Source organism: Panthera tigris, chromosome D4, assembly GCF_018350195.1.
Source record: "Panthera tigris isolate Pti1 chromosome D4, P.tigris_Pti1_mat1.1, whole genome shotgun sequence".
Taxonomy (NCBI): Eukaryota; Metazoa; Chordata; class Mammalia; order Carnivora; family Felidae; genus Panthera; species Panthera tigris.
The window spans coordinates 1136976-1157965 of record NC_056672.1 but is presented as its reverse complement, the minus strand read 5'-3'; the positions used below and the strand labels follow the sequence as shown (position 1 = coordinate 1157965).

The following is a 20990-nucleotide window of genomic DNA, read 5'->3' as shown; positions in this document are numbered from 1 at the left end:
TGTGCGCCACCCCTCCGAGAGCCAGGCCCGGGATGGGAGCTGTGAGCCTAGGAGCCTGTCCTCCTGCAGCCCAGGGGCCCACGTGCTGGGGCCAGCCACGCCCGCCCCGAGGTTCTGCCCCCATGGGCCCTGCTCCAGGCTCCCTCCAGAGGCCTCCCTGCCCTTCAGAAGCTGCCCGACCTGGGCCTCAGGCCGCTCTTCGCCACAGGAGGCTACCGTTCCCAGGAGGGCTGCGGGCACCTCACTCGCAGCCATCAGGCCCTGTCCCGAACCCTTTCCACATCACCCTCCAACGTCCCCTCGTCCCCACTGACCAGGCCGGGCGCTTAAGACGCCCACGTGTCCCAGTGAACAGAGCCCCTCCCCTCCAGCACCCACACCACACACCTGCCCCTGAGGAGCCCAGCACCCGGCCTGGCCAGCCGGGTGGCCTCTCCAGGGCCTCGGCTGCACGCTGTCCCCTGGGGGGCAGGATGGCTTCCTGTGGCTGCCTCAGCAAACAACACACACTCACTCTCAAGTCTGAGAGCCAGAAGCAAGAAAGAAGCCTCACGGCCAAGTCAAGGTGATCTACACAGGGCCGCTTCCTTCTGGGGCCCCTTGGAGAATCCGTCCCTTTGTCCACCTCCCAGAGGTCACCACATCCTGCTCTTGTAAGGACCCAGGACCTGCCCGCCAGGCTGGTGTCACTGCTGTGACTTCAGCTCGGGAGGCTCCGCCGGCAAAGCGCGCTCCAGGCTCTGGACAGTGCCTCCCCCAGGTCAGACTCCCGGCCCCCCTCCACACGGCCCCCAGGAAGGGCCCTCCCAGCCCCAGGCGGCAGGGGCTCCAGCCCACCCTCCCCCAGCAGAGGCGTCACTGTGGGGGTTCTGAGTGACCAATGGTGGAGGCCGTCTCCGACCTTACAGCCTTCAGGCTTCATGGGCCTGGGAGTCCCTGTGCCCCCAAGGACAAGTCAGCCCCTCCGGCTGCAGCCAGGCCTCAATGAGACCAAGCATGGCAGCACGGGGCCTGTGAGCGTTCAGGAAATTGCCGCAGCTGTTATCACAACCATTAATAATTACACTCGCAGACGAAGGTCTCTGGAAACCCTCGTAACTCAACCTCCACCCAACTGCACCTATCCCAGCCCCACCCCCACTGTGTTCCTTCCCCCAAAGAGGCAACCTCGAAGAAACCCTTTGCCAAAAGGCCATCAGCTGTGGCGCACCTGCCGGGAACACCCAGGAGTGTGGGGCCCCTGGCAGTTCCTGCCCCGCCCAAGGAGCAAGCCATTGCGACCCCAGTCCTCTGCTCCCAGACGCAGAGCAGCCTGAAAGGGCCCATCGTTCCCACGGAAGCACCCACAGGGCAGGCTGGCCTCTTCCCAGCCGCACCCCTAGGCCAGCAAGGGCCATCACCTTCAACGACACTGTGCCACATACCCAGCAGCCATCAAGCAGAGAACCACTGCAACACCAGGCCCGGGGGGCAGGCGTGAGACACATCGGCGGCAGTCCAGCCAAGCCCACCAGGGCCCGACCGTGCCGGCCGGGCGGTGACCCCTCTGTTGGGCGGCCAGGCGCCCATGCCAAGCCCCCGTGCCCCAGACCCCTCGGGACCTCTCCCCGGGGCCTGTGGCCAGGAGTCTGTCCCCGGCTGCATCTGAAGGGCAAGACCCCACTGTGACCTCTGGCCGGGCTCACGGCCCTGGAAGAGGCCCGGCCGGTTCCAGGTGGAAAGCTGGCAGCGGCGCTGTCTCAGCTCCACCTTGCCAGGCCGCACAGGGCCCTGCTCTGCTCACAGACACAAAGGGCCTGCCTCAAAAAACGGCATCTGTGAGCCGCTCCAGGAAGCAGCCTGCAGGGCCAGAACGTTCCAGTGTCACCATCTCGCTCCCTCTGGGAACAGAGCAGGCCTTTGTCTGCTATCATGGCAGTCATCAAATATTTACAGGGGCTCACGGCCCATTTCAGGCAGGCCGGCAGTGAGCCAAATGCCGGGCTTCCCGGACACACAGAGGTGCAGGTGATCGGGCGGCTGCCCCCTCCCCAGGCCCGAGCGTGCCCACCGCGGTCTGGTCCTCGCTGGCTGCACACGGAGCCCAGGGCCGGCCGGGGTCGGCCAGCTGTCCACGCCTGGGCCTCCAAGGGAGCCGGAAGCAGTGACGTGCGTGTGCATCCACCCGGGTGGGCACACAGGCACCTCGTGCTGCGGAGGACCAGGGAGAGAGCAGCACGACGCCCACGCCCACCACAGCCTGCCTCTCGCCTGTAACATCCAAACCCGGCTGCCCCTGTGTCAGCAGCAGGCATGTGGTCCCACAGACCAGGGACCCCAGGCACGGTGGGAAAGGGACAGGAGGCCGGCCGGTGCAGCCGGGCCGAGCGCCGAAGGGCATCCTGACGCGCACAGGAAACGGCACACACACCGTGCGGGCCACGTGTGGGTTCCAGGGCACACACGCCACCTCCTGGACAGCATGTGGGCACCCTCCCAGAGCCCAGGGCACACATCTGCACCCGGCGGGGCCCCGACGCCCTGACCGGCTTCCAGCAACGCTTCTTCTAAAACAACGAAGCCAGGGCGCCTGGGTGACTGTCGGTTGTGTCCGACTTGGGCTCAGGGCACGATCTCGCAGTTCCTGGGTTCAAGCCCCGTGCAGGGCTCTGTGCTGACAGCTCGGAGCCTGGCGCCTGCTTCAGATTCTGTGTCTCCCTCTCTCTTTGCCCCTCCTCCGTTCGCACTCTGTCTCTCTCGGTCTCTCTCTCTCTCAAACATAAATAAAACACAAAAAAAAAAAAAAAAAGGAGCCACGAGCACAGCACCCTCAACCATTCCACATGTGCAGAATCCCACCTGCCCCCCTGTTTTAGGGGCGCCTGGGTGCCTCAGGTGGTTAGGCGTCCGACTTCAGCTCAGGTCATGATCTCACCGTCTGTGGCTTTCAGCCCCATGTGGGGCTCTGTGCTGACAGCTCAGACCCTGGAGCCTGCTTCAGATTCTGTGCTCCCTCTCTCTCTGCCCCTCCCCTGCTCGCGCGCACATGCTCTCTCTCTCTCTCAAAAATAAGTAAATGTTAAAAAAATTAAGAAAGAAAAAAGAAAAAACAAAACAAAACCATTCACTATTTTCACCTGCTTTTGCTTCATCTCATTTCTAGCTGATGTCCCTCAACTGGTCCACCCCATCCCTGGAGGGGGGCACCTCCCACTTTTGCCTAACTTTCCTTCCACAAACCTGCACAGACCCCCCCCCCCCCCCCGCCCAGCCCTGGGGAGCCTCCCTGCAGGCGCCGTGGGCACGCCATCCAGCAGGCATTCACCGACCTGCCACAGGCAGCCAGGAGGACAGGAGGGAGCAGACAAGCCCCCAGGGACTGCACCCACACCAGCACATGGTGTAGGTAGGGTAAGTGGTCCACTGGTGCCCAAAGGCCAGGAATCCCATCCACAGGTATCCGGGGATGCCCCACCTCATGCCCCCCAGCACCTCCTGCCAGGGTCTCTGCCCTACCCCTCCCAACCCCAAATCACTCACAGGAGCACGCCTACAGTAACAGACAAACCCCGGTGTTCTCCTTCCCCCCATGGTCACACCAGCCCTCCTGGCCTCCCTCCCCCTTCCCACGTGGCTGCTCCAGGGTCAGGGCTGCACGGTGCCCCCACGCCTGTGCCACGAGACCTCGCCTAGAACCTCAAACGTCCAGTTCAGCGGTGGCTGTCACAGGAAGAGAACACTCTGGCTGGGATGCTCCCAAGGAAACGTCTAGAAGCCTGCCAAAGGACAGACGGCCACCACCCCTAGCAGCTTCTGTCCCTCAAGCACCCCAACAGTCCATGTGACAAGACAGCCCCATGTCATGCTAGAGGAACACACGCTAGTGTGGCTCACACATGTGTCAGGGCAAGGTGGGGTGTGGTCTGTGTCCCCAGGACCCAAAAACATGCAGCCCTCTAGACCATTCCATCAGGTCCCCTAGGACCAAGCCCTGTTCTGTCTGCGGCCGTCCAGAGCCAGACCTGGGGAACCTGCTCCCCTCTAGGAGCACGGACGGCCCAATGGCCTGGGGCCCCTCAGGCTGCGGACAAACGATGACTCTGTGGTCCCCGCAGGTGGGTCACTGGTATTGCAAGGCGTAGGAGGACAGCGTTTCCCTAAACCCAAGCAAACGGGGCCCCCAAAGCCCCCCAGTGCTGGCAGCCCTGCCCGGCCCCTGCCCCACCCCTTCTCCCCCTAGACTCTGCAATGCTTCCTCCGAGACAACCAAATACTCTCTCGCTCAACACTCGAAGGAGGAGAAACCCTGGGAACCTGTCCAGGCAGATGTCAGGGGACTGCTGGTGGCCAACCTAGCAAGGTGACTTCCCAGCTTGAAGGCACAGCACGGGGGCCCCAACAACAGCCAGGCTGAGGAGCTTCACCCACAGGGCACAAGAGAAGGCACCCGGATTTATCAGCCACTCCCCCCAACACCCCCCCACCCCACCACCTGCACCCAGCCACGGGCAGGGCCGGGGCTAAGCCCACCCTGAGCTCGCCCCCGGGGACAGGGGAGGCTGGTGGCCCCCTTGCCCCTGAGGCGGGTTCTCGCCAAAGCTGGGGCAGGTAGGGGACGCAGTCTGTCCGTGGTGAGTGATTCACCATCACTGCACATGTTAGTCAGACGCTCCAGTCATGACTTTGCAAAAATACCAAAGAACATGAAAAAGACCAAGAAGGGCAGGTGCCCAGGTGAACACCACTATGTCACAGGAAGGGGCCCGGGGCAGGTTTCAGCATCAGTCACAGCATGACCTTCCTAGGATCTCACGTGCCTGGAAGTACCCCAGCAGTGGCCTCCCTATCTGTCCTACAGCCCCTGCCCACTGCAGGGGCCCATGGCTGGCCCACAGACGGGGTGGAGCGAACAGGACCACCAGGCAGCCCCCACCCCGACCCCCGCGGGGCCTCTTTCTCCTGCAGGGGAAATTCATGCAGCTGGGGACCCCCCAGGGGCTCAGGAGCTCAGGGGACAGCAAGTCACCTCAAACAGGAGGCCGGCCGCTCGGGGATGGCAGGAGGCCTGCAGCCCTGAGCCCCAGGACCACCACGCCCACACCCCAGCTCCCCCGAGGCAGCCCCAGCGGCCTATTTCAGGCCCCGGCTCTGCCTCCAACTGCCCACTGGGAAGAGGACTAACGTGGTCAGATTTGTCTTTCCAAAAGCCTGGAAGGTTCCAGCTGGAGTGTCCCTCGACTCTGAGGCCACAGGTCAGACACCGTGGGGACCGCAGAGTAGCCACTCTGCAGAGTCCCCTCTCCATCTCGTGACACGGACCCGCCACGACCAAGAGGCCCCAGCACGTGTGCCCGCGGGCGCCAGCCTGACCTGCATCTGCGACCAGCACCAGCATCACCACCACGGCGAGTCCCAGAGACGCAGCCTGAGGCCGTGCGGAAGCCTGGAGGCCCGCAGCCCAGCGTCTGTGGGACAAAAAGGCAGTGCCTCCGGAGATTCAAAAACAATGATAAAAAACTGAGCGCCCAAGGGGCTCAGTCGGTCAAGCTTCTGACTCCCGCTTCCGGCCCAGGTCATGATGTCACAGGACATGGGATCGAGCCCCGGGTCCGGGCTCTGCACCGACAGTGCAGAGTCTACCCGGGATTTCCGGTCTCTGTCTCTCTGCCCCTCCCGGCTCGCACCTGCGCACCCGTTCTCTTTCAAAATAAATAAATACACTTAAAAAAAAAAAAAAAAAGACAAAGCGGAAGCATCGTCCTGGATGAAAACTGACACGACAAGCACAGGCAGCTCACGACTCCCGACCGGATCCAAACGGGAAAACCGTCAGCACTGCTGGGAAGCACAGCCCACGTGAGACACGTGGCTAACGGCATGCAAGTCAGGTGGGAGCGTGACACAGAGCCGTGGTCCTGTGGGCACACGAGCGGCGCTCAGGGCACGGTGGCCACAGGCCGGGTGAATCGTGGGCAGAACTCCAGCGATACGGCACATGCAGCGAGACGTGAACACCTGGCAGCCCAACTCTCCCAAGTTTTTCCAGAGAAACGTCTGCGGGAAAGTGGACGCTGGGTCACTGGCAGAGAGGAGGCGGCTCTCATGAGGGGAGAGAGGAGTGCGGGGCTGCCGGTGGCAGGCGGGGACGCAGTCTCGCGGCAGGAGGAGCAGGCAGCCCCCCAGGTGCCCACAGCAGAGGGCGCGGTGGGCGTGGTGCCGGTGAGACAGGCCTGGGCAGAGGGCCCCACCGCACGCAGGCCCCAGCAGGGCCTGGCAGACACCAGGTAACCACAGCAGACACAGGCAGGCGCCCCTCACAGCCTGACCCCCCCCCCCCCACCAACAAAACCCACCGCCCCAGCCCCAACAAAATCCATCCACACCAGCAGGTCCGGTCTTTCCCAGACTCCCATGCATTTCCCCAGATGCCCTTCCGGCCAGACGTGCCCTTCCACTCTGACCTGGGGGACCAAGGTCTTTTACTGGTAAACGGTTTCCTTCGTGGATTACAATACGAACTCCCACCTACCCGCTTGCTTCCTGATCTCACACATGGCTGTGCCGCCTGAAGCTATGGCACCCTTTTTGCACCATGAGGCAATGAGCCTGCGGACAAGTCCAACATGGCTGAGGAGAGCAGAAAACGGGAAAGCGCCACTGTCCCTGCCAACACTGCTACGCCACGAGGGCCCTTGCCTGGCCTACGTCTCAGATTCTGGGAATGATGACAAGTCTGCATTGCTCAGCCACACTCGGTTCACAGCTGAGAATTCTCCAAGCTCATCCGCTCGTGAGCAACAGCCAGGAGAGCAGGGACCCTGGGGGGGAAGAGTAGACACTGGGGAGCATGGGCTCCTCCCCACAGCATCCAGCCAGAGACAGGTGGGGATCTCAAGGGCCATGTTCCATGCCTAGCTCTCAGCACTGCCAACGGCACCACCAGTGAATCAGGCGGAAGCCCCCATGGTGTTTGCTATGGGGCCAAGGCGTTCTATGCGGACATCCACATCTCAACCAGTATTTGGCTGCCACACTGCTCCCCAGAGCCTGTCCTGCTCCCATGAAGCAGTGGGAAAAGAAAGAAAAGAAAAGAAGAGAGGAGAGGAGAGGAGAGGAGAGGAGAGGAGAGGAGAGGAGAGGAGAGGAGAAGGAAAGGGAAAAGGAAAGGGAAAAGGAAAAGGAAAAGGAAAAGGAAAAGGAAAAGGAGAGGAGAGGAAAAGGAAAAGAGAGGAGAGGAGAGGAGAGGGAAAGGAAAGGAAAAGGAAAAGGAAAAGAAAGGAAAGGAAAGGAAAAGGGAAAGGGAAAGGGAAAGGGAAAGGGAAAGGGAAAGAAAAGAAAAGAAAAGAAAAGAAAAGGCCTCCTACACCCCCTTGAGAGCTTCACGACACCATGGGCATTTTAAAGGCCCTGAGAAGTACTGCAACAGCAATGCCTGCCTGACCCAGCACTCCCCATCAGGGAAGAAACCTAGGCCATGCCACCAGGCACTGCCTCACTGTGTGAGCTACCCCCTCCCCACCCCACGCCTCCTCGTCTGTAAAAGCAGAGTCCCCAAATCTCTTTAGGTGGTTCCAAAGACCCAATGAGCTCACAGGTGGTCTAGGAGTCCAAAAAAGTCCTTCCCGCCCACTCTCTGCATGCAGCCAGCTGACAGCCATGCTCAGATCTCTCTGCAGAGGACAACCCCAGCCAAGGCAGCCTTCTGTAGAACACTGGGGCCCGGAAGTACCAAGCCTCGCCCAGTACCCCACTCAGCCCCAGCAGCTCCTCTGCCCAAGGGTCTGGGCGGGGCTCATACCATGACATCTTCATTTCTGGAGCCACTGTGGAGAGATCTCCCTCCTGAACCCTGTGGGAAATATGCCCAGCTCGTGGGGAGGCAGGCATGACAGGGACCACATGTCTGGGCCCTCCCAGCACCAACACCCCAGGACAGACACTCAGGGAGCCCATAACCCAGAGCCACCTCTCTGGGGCCTAGAACACTCGGTCCGGCCCGGCTTCCCCCACGCGGCCAGCATGGCTGAGAACTTTCTAGAACAGCAAACTAAAACAGTAATGAACCCTGAAACATAGCCTCTCCTTGAAAAGACAGCATTAAAGGATTATTTATATATTTATCTATTGGGGGGGCAAGGGTGGGGGGAGAGAGAGAATCTCAAGCAGGTTCTGTGCTGATAAGTCCCGATGGGGGCTCAATCCCATGACCCTGGGATCATGACCTCAGCCGAAATCAAGAGGCAGACACTCAACCAACTGAGCCACCCAGGTGCTCCTAAAAGACCTTTTAGAAACAAAAAGATTTTAAAACCTGGGACACCCCTGTGGATGCCACTGCAGTTGTAGAGTGCACATACGTGTGGGAACGAGAGCCCAAAGAGAACAGGCAAATCACCGGAATTCGGAGTGGGGTGTTCCATATCTGCAAGCTTCTTTAACGTGGCTGTAACCGTGGCTTTTTTAAACCGACAGACTATTTCTGAGAGAGGTTCTAGGTTTACAGAAAGATTTAGCAGAAAGTACAGAATTCTCACATACTCCCTTACGACCCCCACTCAGCCTCCTCTCATTAGCTGCACTGGGTACTTTATTGTAACTGATGCGGCAGGATGGATACATTATTAACTAGAGTCTATAGTTCACCTGTCAGGGTTCATTCCTGGCGTGTTACGTTCTGTGGTTTGGACAAATGTATTAGGACACTCATCACAGGATCACACAGAGTAGTTACACTGCCTCCAATTGCCCTGTGCTGCCCCCATTCACCCCCCACCCAACCCCCAGGAACCACCAAGTCTTTACTGGCTGCACAACCGTGCCTTTTTCCGGAACTCATAGTTGGAATCACACAGTATGGAGCCTTCTCGAACTGGCTTCTTTCACTTAGTAACATGCATTTAAGATTCGTTTCTGCCTTTTCATGACTTAATAACTCATTTCTTTCTAGCGCTGAGTAATATCCCCTTGTCTGGAGGGACACAGGGTATCTGTCCATCCCCCACTGAAGGACATCTTGGATGCTTCCAAGTTTTTGGTAAAGCTGTTACAGAATGGCGTGCAGGTTTTGTGCAGATACCGGTTTTTAGCTTGTTCAGGTCAACACCTCGGGTTTGCTCGGCGGATCGAATAGGAAGAGCATGTTCAGGTTTGTAAGGAGCAGCCTTCCCACGCGGCTGCACCGCTCTGCGTTCGCTGCAGCTGTGACCGGGCGCTCCCGCAGCTGTGCGCCCTCGCCAGCACATGTTGCTCAGTGCTCTGGATTTCGGCCGTTCTAGATGTGCAGTGCAATCTAGTTTTAATTTGCATGTTCTTGGTGACGAGTGATGTGGAGCGTGCTTCTTCGCGGTGTGTGCGTCTTCTATGGGGAGGTGTCTGTGGCCCGTTTTAGTCAGGTTGTTTGTTCTCTGATTGCTGAGTTTTAGGGATTCTTGGTATGTTAAGATTTTTTTTTTCATAGATTGTGCCCTTGGTTTGTATTTAAAATGTCACTGCCAAGAGTATCACCTTGATACCAAAACCAGATAAAGACACAACAAGAGGGGCGCCTGGGTGGCTCAGTCAAACATCCGGCTTCAGCTCAGGGTCATGATCTCATGGGTTGTGAGTTTGAGCCCCACGTCGGGCTCTGTGCTGACAGCTCAGAGCCTGGAGCCTGCTTCGCATTCTGTCTCTCTCTCTCTCTCTCTCTTTCTCTCTCTCTGCCCCTCCCCCACTTGTGCTCTGTCTCCCTCTCTCTCTCTCTCTCTGAAAAATAAAAAAAAATGTAAGAAAAAAAAAGACACAACAAGAGAACTACAGGCCAATATCCCTGATGGACACAGATGCAAAAATCCACCACAAAATACTAGCAAACCAAATCCAACAATACATTTTAAAAAATCATGCACCATGATCAAGTGGAATTTATTCCTGGTTTTCAAGAGTGGTTCGGTATTTGCAAAACAATGAACGTGATACATCACATCAATAAGAGAAAAGGTAAGAACCATATGATCGTCTCAACAGATGTAGAAAAAGCACCTGACAAAGTACAGCATCCATTCTTGATAAAAACTCCCAACAAGGGGCGCCTGGGTGGCTCAGGTGGCTGAGTGTCCGACTTTGGCTCAGGTCATGATCTCACAGTTCATGGGTTCAAACCCCATGTCAGGCTCACTGCTGTCAGCACAGAGCCTGCTTCAGGTCCTCTGTCCCCCCCTCTCTCTGCCCATCCCATGCTCATGCTCTCTCTTTCAAAGATAAATGCACATTTAAAATAAAACCCTCAACAAAGTAGGTTTAGAAGGAACATACCTCAGGGCACCTGGGTGGCTCAGTAGGTTGAGCATCTGACTGAGCATCAGGTCATAATCTCACGGTTCGTGGGTTCCAGCTCCACATCTGTGCTGACAGCTCAGAGCCCAGAACCTACTTCAGATTCTATGTCTCTCTCTCTCTGCCCTTCCCCTGCTCATGCTCTCTCTCTCTCAAAACTAAATAAAATTTAGTTTAAAAAGTTTTTAAAATTTTAAAAAGCTTTTTTAAAAAAGGAACATGCCTTAACTATATATATATGTGTGTGTGTACACATATGTACATATATATATACTTATATGCATATACGTGTGTGTGTGTATATATATGTACATATCTTTCAAAACCCCACAGCTAACATATTCAATGGTTTAAAACAGGGAGCGCTTCCCTCTAAGGCCAGGAACAAGACACGGATGTCCACTCTCACCACTTTTATTCAACACAGGAAGTCCTGGCCTCAGCAATCAGGCAAGAAAAAGAAATAAAACGCATCCAAACTGGTAAGAAAGAAATAAAACTTTCACTATTTGCAGGTGACATGATACTATACACAGAATTTCTAAAGACTCCACCAAAAAACTACTAGAACTGATAAACGAATTCAGTAAAGTCACAGGATACAAAATTAATACACAGAAATCGGTTACATTTCTATACACTAAGTAGCAAGAGAGAAATTAAGAAAACAATCCCATTTACAATTGCACCAAAAATAATAAGATACCTAGGAATAAACCTAACCAAGGAGGTGAAAGACCTGTCCTCTGAAAACTATAGAACACTGATGAAGGAAACCGAAGACATCACAAAGAACTGGAAAAATAGGACGCCCAGGTGGCTCTGTTGATCAAGCGTCCGACTTCGGCTCAAGACATGATCTCACGGCTCATGAGTTCAAGCCCTGCATCAGGCTCTCTGCTGTCAGCACTGAGCTTGCTTCAGTTGCTGTTCTCTCTCTCTCTTTCTGCCCCACCCAAGCTCATGTTTTCTGTCTCAAAAATAAATAAAAACATTAAAAAAAAAAAAAAAAAGACCTGGAAAGACAGGATGTCCGCGTGGCTCAGGTGGTTGAGCGTCTGACGTTTATCTTCAGCTCATGGTCATAGGATCAAGCCCAGTGTCGGGCTCGGCACTGAACGTGGACCTGCTTGGGATTCTCTCTCTCCCTCTCTGCCCCACGCCCACTCACGTGCACCCACTCTCTCACACACGCTCTCTCTCAAAATAAATAATAAACTTAAAGAAAAAAAAAGGAATGGAAAGACATTCCGTGCTTATGGACTGGAAGAACAAATATTGTGAAAATGTCTGTATTACCCAAAGCAATCTACACGTTTAATTCAATCTCTACCAAAAAACCACCAGCATTTTTTTCAGAGCTAAAGAAACAATCCTAAAATTTGTATGGAACCACAAAAGACCTCAAAGAGCCAAAGCAATTTTGAAAAAGAAAAGCAAAGTATCGCAATTCCAAGTATTACAAAACCATAGTGATCAAAACAGTATGGTACTGGCACAAAAAATAGAGACATAGATCAGTGGAACGGAACAGAAAACCCAGAAATAAGCCTACAACTATGCGGTCAACTGATTTTCAATAAAGGACACAAGAATATACAATGGGAAAAGGACAGTTTCTTCAAAAAATGGTGTTGGGAAAAGTGGACAGCTATACACAAAAGAATGAAACTGCATCCTTTCTTACACAAAAACAAACTCAAAATGGATTAAAGACCTACAGGTAGGACCTGGAACCACAAAAATCCTAGAAGAGAGCACAGGCAGTTAGTTCTCTGACATCAGCCATAGCAACCTTTTCCTAGACAGGTCTCTGGAGAGAAGGGAAAAAAAGCAAAGATAAACTATTGGGACTACATCAAAATAAAAGGCTTCTGGGACACCTAGGTGGCTCAGTCAGTTAAGCGCCCAAGTCTTGATCTCGGCTCAGGTCACGATCTCAAGGTTTTGTGAGTTTGAGTCCCACATTCGGCTCTGTGCTGGCAGCGTGGAGCCTGCTTGGGATTCTCTCTCTTCTCCTCTCTGTGCCTCTCCGTCTCTCTCAAAATAAACACTAAAATTTTTAAAATTAAAACAAAAAGCTTCTGCAGAGCAAAGAAAACAACCAACAAATCTAAAAGGCAATCTACTGAATGGGAGAAGATACTTACAAATGACATATCGGATCAAGGGTTAGTATCCAAAATATGTAAAGAACTTAGACAACTCAACACCCAAAAAACAAACAACCCAATTACAAATGGGCAGAAGACAGGAACAGCTATTTCTCCAAAGAAGACATCCAGATGGCTAAGAGACACATGAAATCATCTCAACATCGCTCATCATCAGGGAAACACAAGTCAAAACCACAATAAGCTATTGCCTCACACCTGTCAGAATGGCTAAAATCAAAAACCCGGGAAACAAAAAGGTGTTGGAAAGGATGTGGAGAAAAAAGAACCCTCTTGCACTGCCGGTGGGAATGCAAACTGGTGCAGCCACTCTGGAAAACAACGTGGAGGTTCCTCAAAAAGTTAAAATAGAACTACCTCACGACCTAGCAACTACATTTGTAGGTACTTATTCAAAAATACAAGAACACTACTTCAAAGGGATACACGCACCCTACATTTACAGCAACACATTTACAGTAGCCAAGATATGGAAGGAACCCGAGTGCCAATCGAGCGATGAATAAGGAAGAAGTGGTTTATACACAACGGACTATTACTCAGCCATGAAAAGGATGAAATCTTGCCATTTGCAATGACACAGATGGAGCACAGACTATTATGGTATGCAAAATAAGTCAGTCCGAGAAAGACAGATACCGTATGATTTCACACGTGTGTGGAATTTGAGAAACAAAACCAACAAGCAAAAGGGGGAAAAAAGCGAGACAAACCAAGAAACAGAGTCTCAACGACAGAGAACAAACTGATGGCCACCCGAGGGGAGGCGGGGGGGTGGGGATGGGTGGGGGAAGAAGGTTTTGGGGATTAAGGAGGGCACGTGTGATGAGCACTGGGTGATGTACGAGATGTTGAATCGCCACGGCACACACGTGAAACTAATGTTATTACACTGTATGTTACCTGCACCGGAATTAAAATAAGATAAAGTAAGAGAAGTCCTTGCCAAGCTCGTGCTCGTCCAGACTCTCTGTCATCTTCCAGGAGTTTTATAGTTTTGTAGGGTGCATTTAGGTCTCCGACCCATTCTGAATTAATTTTGTGGAGTAAGGTCTATGCACATTCACTTCTTCGCATGTGGACATCCGACTGTCCCAACACCAGCTGTTGAAGAGGCGGGTCTCTGCTCCCCAGGGTTGTCTCCGCTCCCTTGTCAAAGGTCAGTTACCTGCATTCATCTGGGTCTGTTTCTGGGCTCGCGGTCCTGTTCCACTGAACTAGCTGTTCTTTTGCCAACATCGCACTGTCTTGATCCCTTTCTTTTATCCTCTTCCCAAAAAATGTGACACGTGTTTAAGGAAAGCCAACATAAATTAGAGTTAGTGAGCGAGTATCCTGGGAAATCTTAGAATCCCAGCCTCCAGGGAACAGGACTGGATTTGAAAACTATCCGAAGCGAGCACACCCGCAGCCAACCGTCAGGATGCTGACCTCCAACGGGCCGCCCTCCCCGTCCTGAGCCACCCTCCGGGGCCTCTCCACCCAAACAGCCCCTACATCCTCTGTGGCCAGAGGGAGATCCTAACCTGCTTCTTAGGGACTCCAGCTGCCATGTTCACACCTCTTCCTTATCTGCCTCAGCGGCAGCCAGGAACTCAAACTGAGCACAGGCCCCCGCCGCCGGCCCGCACCTGGGAGGCCCTGCACCACCCAGGGACACCAGCCCCTGCCCACAGGCAGGCCTCCAGGCTCCTCCCCTGCCAGCCGCTCTCTTCACAATGGTTTTTTGTGTTTTTTTTTTTTTTTTTTTTGCAGGGGGAGCTTCACGCTGGGTGCCTGCTCTGTGCTAGAGGCCAAACACTTCTCAATAGTCCCCAAGACCCCATGAGGTCGGCTAGCTCCATGCCCACTACACAGATAGGTAAACCAAGGCTCACAAAGGCAGGTGTCGTCCCCAAGGCCTCCCCACTGGGAAACTTGGGGGCCCGGGGTCCAAACGCAGCAGGGCCCCTCCTCTGGGGCGTCTGTGTGCACTGGGCAGGGTGTCCAGCCCGGCCGTGAGGCTCCCAAACACCCTGCCCAGTGCCACAGGCAGTTTCCACCTTCGCCGCTCAGCCACACGGATGCCCGAACCTCCGCAGACCAGGTCAAGTGCTGTTCCCTCAAAGAGGTGATCTGGACTTCCGTGTCATCACCTTGGGTACCATCCAGCTTCAGCCTACAGCTGGCCCAAGCCACAGGCCCCAAGAGAGGCCTATGGCCACGCACAGGGCCGCAAGTCTGAGCCGTTCTGGAAGGTGAGTGGCAGGCACAGGGCCAGCCAGGACCGCAGGATGGCCTCTCCCCACACTCCCTCACCTCCTCCGTGAAGACCTGACTCTCACACCCTGATGTGGTCTGTCCGGCTCACTGCGGTACCCCCAGGCTGGAACCAGGGCACACGCTAAACCCACGCCAAGTGAGCCAACGAAACGCAGCAGCCTGCCCCGCTGCACCCCTCACCTAGGACCTGGCATCTGGAACCCTCCGGAACAGCTCCCTACCCACTTTACAATTTTTTTTTCTTGCCGTCACACTCTGGCTAACAGCCTGCCCGCAAAGCTTGTACACCTGAGTAAGCCCGCAGCCACGACCTGAAAGCACACTGGTAGCGGGGGAGATGCCCACAAGCCCTCCACGAATGAGAACAGGGTCCTCGTTCTGGGGCCCGAGTTCCTTGGCAATCAGGCCCTTGTCAGGCTCGGCCCAGTGCCCCAGGTCCAGGACCTCCGAGGACGCCCTGACAGACACACGCTGGGCAGCAGGAACGAGTCACGGGCACTCAGCGTGCCCACAACAGCGACCCTCAGCTCAGGATGCTTACCTGTCACCACTGCGCACGCCGGCCTCGCCCACACCGCATCGCATTTTTGCACAGGAAGGAAGGGGAGGAGACCCATCTACCTGGGCCTCTCACCAGAACCGTGAGCCATAACGCACGTGAAACACCACTCGGAAAAGCAAGCTCTGCCCTGACAGCAACGGATTTCAAATTTCAGCTCTCGGACAAAACTCAGCGATAAAGACACAAAGATAAAAATAAAAACGCAGGGTGACCACAAGCCAAACTGAGTCCTATGCATCCTATTCCAGCAAGCGAGCACCGTCCCCTCCACGTGTCCACTTCCCTCCCCTGCCCCACGTCACCCTGCTCGTGGACACTCCGAAAGCAGACAAGGCCATGGGTCTGAAGCTGCCTGCACCACAAGCTGGGTCCCTGGCCTGTCTGTGGGGGGCGGTGGGGCACCTCAGGCCAGGTATGCAGCTCCGTGCCTGGCACAGGTGGGGCACCGGGGCCACAGGAGAGGCCTCTGGGCCGCAGTGATGCCAGGCAGCCCCCAGTGTCCTCAGAGGACGGCGAGGAGACCAGGGCACCCGCACACCCACACGTAACGAGCCACCCAGGGCCCAGGCAGGTGAGCAGCGCACAGACGTCCGGCTACAGCAGGCAAGTCAGGAACACGCAGCAACCCCACGACCACAGGAAGGGGGTGCCGGCAGTCAGACGTCATCTGGTCTTGTGGTCCCCGGCCTGAAACCCAGGCCTGCCCCTTGGGTGCCCAGCCATGTCTGGGCAACGCAGAACAGCAGGACAACTTCATGTCAGTACCCGCGGGATGTAGGAACCTGTCCCCAGCTGGCGGGGCTCGGCCGCCGAAGTAGATCTTTAGGACTCCCCCAGCCCTGCAAAGGCCCTGCCAGTGCTCCAAGCAGAGGGTCAAGGCCCAGCACCCCCATGAGGCAGGATGATCCCCACACTGGGTGTGCATCTAGACACCAGCATAGAAAACATGGTTCCAGGTAGAGACCCTGACCCCCTGCAGGAGGCAGTGCCCAGCCCCACAAGAGCAGCTCCCCGAAGCCTCCTGCAGGGAGAACCCCGTCTCCCCAGAAGGCAGGGGGCCATAGACAGGACAGGGCGGCATCCCAGAGGGGGTTGAAAAGGCTCTCTCCAAGCTTCTGAGAAAGTCACCAAAGGAACAGGTGACTCAGGAATGGCCACCTCCAGCCTCCAACAAGACTTCCAGATGCCAGCCAGATCTGGGCTGGCCGCATTTTCTCTCCTCAGAGACACACGCCAGCTCAGAGGCGGCAGCTGGTAAGAAGGTGCCCTGCGCCACCCAGGACAGCGTCAGTGGTCGAGACCTGCCCCCGACACTGGGAAGCCTGGGACAGGGTCTGTGCAGGGGCAGAGCTGACCACGGCACGGACCTGCGGACGCGGGAACACGAGCCAGAGAGAGAGCAGCCGTCATGAGTGCGTGTGCGCTTCCTCGGCTGCCGTCTCAACGTGCTCTGGGGCCAGAACGAGAGTTCATTCAAGAGAAAAGAGACAGGGAGGTAATTCTGTAAAATGGCTTCCCCCACAACTCAGCGTCAGCTCTGATCACCTGGGGAATTCAGGAGGTGACATCTCTTATTGCCCTTTGCTGTGAGACAAACACACATTACTGCAAGGCTCTCTCAACACTAATTTATGGAAAGAAATTGGACGTCGTGGGGAGCTCACATCCTCCGAGCCAGACTTACTAGGTCTTACGTGTGGCCTCCCCCACCTCAGGCGGGGCACCCTGGGAGAAGAGTGGCAGTTCTGGCAAAGGCCAGCAGGTGCAGAGGCCCCCAGCCTCCCGAAGGCAGGAGAGGGAAACAGACTTCAGAGAGGCGGTTTGGGGGCCTTCCACAGCAGCCAGCCAAGGCACTTCTGGGAGCTGAGGAAAGGGGCTCAGGGGGTGGGAGGACTCCTGCGGAGCTCCCCATGCTGAAGGCAACACTCCCAGTGACCCACCACCCTCCACTGACACTCCTGACACCCGGCAATCCCGGGGACCAGCAGAGGGTGAACACCTCCCCGTTAGGCACTAGGAAACCCCCTCCCCGGGTACAAAGCCAACATGCCACCTGTTGCCCTCCCTTGGTGCGCCGGGGTCCCAGAGGCCCAACTCAGCGCCCTGTTCCCCATGCTCACCTCCTCTGCTACGGACGCGCTCACCGGGGCCGGTGGCTTCCTCCCGTGATGCTACAATCCCCCTCACCCTCCCACCAACTACGTCTGTGTTGGCAATGGTGACCTTGGGGGTCCTCAACAATAAACGGGGTAAACAACAGCAGGTTCTCCGGCTGCTCCAGGCCACCTGGTGCAGAACCCCCTCGGGCCTGCCCAGCAGAAGCAGCTGACCCCAGAGGCTGCCCTCTTGCCGGGAGAAGTACTGGGACAGCTGTCGGCCAATGGGGGCTCCCCGTACCCCCCTGTTCAAGAACCACCACCAGACGGATGGGAAGCCCTCTCCAGCCTCCCCACCAGCACCCAGAGTCCAGGCTGGACAGCAGCCAGGCTCCAGGCCTGTGCTCTGCTCAGGGAGCCAGATGCAGAGTAAGAGGCTCCTGAGGGTCACGTGCGCCCGCAGTGCCTCATCACTGCTGAGGCCTACCTCCGCTCCCTCCCAGCACCCTGCACAGGCCAGCCGTGGCAGAGCACCAGCGGGCGCCCACAGTGACACACGGGGTCACCCGGCGAGAGGGAGAAAGTGGGAAGTCAAGAAGCAAGGCCTCGCTCTAAACCCCGGGCTCCCCTGCCCCCTCTCCGGTCCTCCCTTTCGGATTTCCAAAACCCCGGGCCTCTTATGCAGCAGTGACACCCAGCTCACTCCCCGTCATCCTCGGCACACCAGGGCCCCAAGACCGCAGACCACCGAGGCCACCCCTCAGCAGGGCCCAGAACCTACAGCCACGACGGAGGAGAGCTCAGTCCCTCCTGAAGGACTCCCCAGGGCACCAGCAGCCCTGCCAGAAAGACCCCACATGTCCACTGCAAAACCAAGGCGCTGCAGGAAGGGGTGGCCTCTGGAGCCCCCTGTCTCGGGAGAAAGGCTAAGGACAGGCCGACACCCCGAAAATTAGCGGGGCTCCCACTCATGCAGGGGCCCAGAGAACAGAACGACCACATCCGGTTTCTGAGCCAAGAAAGCAGGCGGCCTGCAGTGTGGCGGGTGGCCCTGTGTCAGGCATGGAAGGCCCTCTGACTTTACAGGGTGCCAGGGTCGGCTTACCCCCAGCAGCGGCTCTCGCACAGGATGGCCGGTGCGGGACAGCTGCCCCCACCCCCAACGAGGGAGGGCCTGTAAACACCCACTCTGACAGGCACTGCTCTGGCTTCCAAGGCTGGCCCGGGGCAGCTCAGGTTACCGTTTATATAATCTCTAGGGCCGGGCGGACACAGCCAACGTGAGGGCAAGGTTATGAAAAATGCATGCCCAGAGCCTTTACATCAGAAGAAAAAAAAAAAAAAGCCTTACCCGCACCTTGCGTGACTGGGTTCTAAGACCTCTCCCCCATCCATTTTGTGAGCCAGTGGGCCCCGGGAGCTGCAGGAGGGCACTGACCACTTCCAGCCCGGGGCAGGCCGAGTCAGGCAGCCCCCAAGCATCCCCAGCTGGGACGCCTACCCCTTTAAAGACTCCGGAAGGTGCTCACTTAGGGGCAGCTCCAACACAGGGCCCCGCAGTTCCCACACGCAGCTGCTGCAAAGACGCCACCATTTAGGCCACCTGGGTGCTTCCAGCCCCGAATTGGGAGTCAGGAAAGAGCCAGACGAACAGACACGCCCTCCATGCCCACCCTCCAGCGCGGGTCCACACTGTGCCACATTTCCCCGCCACACGCCGGGAGGTCTACCCTCCAGCACGCAACCTGACCCCCACAGACGGTGCGCACACACAGGGGGACACATGCGGCTGCCCCCTAGACCAGACCAACCCCGCGCACCATCAAGGCTGCTTGGACGCACTCGCCCACCGCTCACCTGCAGCTCGCACCAGGCCACCTCCACCCAGGTCTCCGTGTCCAGCCCCTTGTAGACCGTCTTGAATGAGCCGCGGCCCAGTTCGATGTCGAACTTGAGGAAGCGGCCGTCCAGCGAGGTGGCCACGGCCTTGAGGTCCTCGTCGTCCTCCTCCTCCTCGGGCTCTCCCCGGCGGGCGCGCCCTGGCTCGGGCCTCGCCTCCGGCGCCGCCGCGTCCTCCCGCCCCGCCGCCGCCGCCGCCGCCGCCGCCGCCTCGTCCTCGCGGGGTTCTCCGGGGGGCGCGGGCGCGGGGTCCGGGCCGGGCTCCTGCGCGCCCGCGGGCTCGGGGCCGGGGTCGGCGGGGCTGCCGGGCGGCGCGACGGCGGCGGCGGCGGCGGCGGCGGCGGCGGGGGCCGCAGGGGCGGCGGGGCGGCCGCGGGCGCGCTCGGCGATGAGGCGGCGCGTCTTGCAGAGCAGCAGCACCCGGCGCTGCAGCGGCTGCGGGGGCTGCGCGCCCGGCGCCTCGGCCGCCTCCAGGCCCGGCGGCTCCTCCTGGTCCGACTCCACCACGCTGCGCCGCAGGAAGCGCTGGGGCCCGGGCCGCGCCGCCCGCGCCCTCGGCACCGCCGCCGGCTCCGCCATGCCCGCGGGCCCCGCGCCGCGCCCGGCCTCCGTCAGCGCGCGGGGGCCGTCCCGGCGGCCGCCATCGCCGTCCATCTCTGCGGGCAAGGACACCCGGCCCGCGTGAGCGCCGGCCCGCCGCACCTGCCCGCGCCCGCCGCGGGAGGGCCCTGCGGGGCTGCCCCGGGGGAGGGGTCTGCCCACCGGCCCCCGAGGCCCGCGTTGGGGAGGGGAGGGGAGGGGGGGGAGGGCGCCTGCCGGGCCGCCCCTGGGGAGGCCCCCCGGGGCGGGCTGCGGAGGAGGCCGGGGGAGGGGCGCTCCGGGTCGTCCCTGGGCGGGAGGCGAGGGGGGGCGCCGGGGCTAGGCTTGCGGAGGGGACAGGCGGGAGACGGGGAGGCACCGGCCGGGCGGCGGCTCCACAAAGGACGCGGCCCGGGGCGCAGGAGGGGCGCGCGGGGAGGGGGCTGCGGCGGCGCGGCGCGCACACAAAGGCGGCGGGCGGGGGGCTCGGCACTCACAGGGCGAGGGGGCGCCGTCCATGCCCGCGGCCCGGCGGCCGGGGCGCGCGAGGCGGGCGAGGCCGCTCTCCGGGGCCGGGGTCCTCGCCGGAGGCCGGGGGGGCCGAGTCGTGCTGGAGGCCGGGGTCCTCGCTCGGGGCCGGGTCTCGGCGCTGCTCTCTCTGCCGGCCCGCTGCGGGACCGCGCTCCCGCGTGCTGCTCCGGCTCGGCTCGGCTGCGCTCGGGCACCGGCTCCGACCCGGCGCGCGGGGAGGGCGGGGCCTCGGCTGCCCGCCCCCTGCCGGCGCGCGGGGAGGGCGGGGCCTGGCACGCCCACCTGGCCGTGTGCGCGCGCGGCCACCTGCGGGCCGGCTTGTGGTGGCGGCCGCGGCGCTCCCGGCCCCCTCGGGCTCCGGAATGCCCCGCTGGCTGCTGGCTGCGGAGAGTCCGCGTGTCCCCGAGAGACACGGCACAGACTCACTTCCTCACGTGTCCCGGCAGGCGCGCCGGACCTCGCAGTCCTGTGCCAGGGCAGAATGGGCAGGCTAGAAGGTGGTTCCCCCCCCCCCACCCTCAGGAAGCGACCTGAGCCCGGCCCCCAGCCCAGACCCCAGCCTCGGGTCTTTCCACCTCTCATTTCAACAGGATC

The 20990-nt window shown here is 58.5% G+C and overlaps 1 protein-coding gene across 9 annotated transcripts in view; it reads right to left on the bottom strand.

Moving 5' to 3' along the window:
• WNK2 (WNK lysine deficient protein kinase 2) overlaps positions 1-19940 on the bottom strand; it is a 130839-nt gene extending 110899 nt beyond the window's left edge. For all 9 annotated transcript variants that reach the window (XM_042963862.1, XM_042963864.1, XM_042963865.1 and 6 more), the window contains exon 1: positions 19245-19940. In XM_042963862.1, coding sequence (XP_042819796.1) covers positions 19245-19940 — 696 coding nt within the window. The remainder of the gene's footprint in view (positions 1-19244) is intronic.
• Between the last annotated feature and the right edge of the window lie 1050 nt (positions 19941-20990).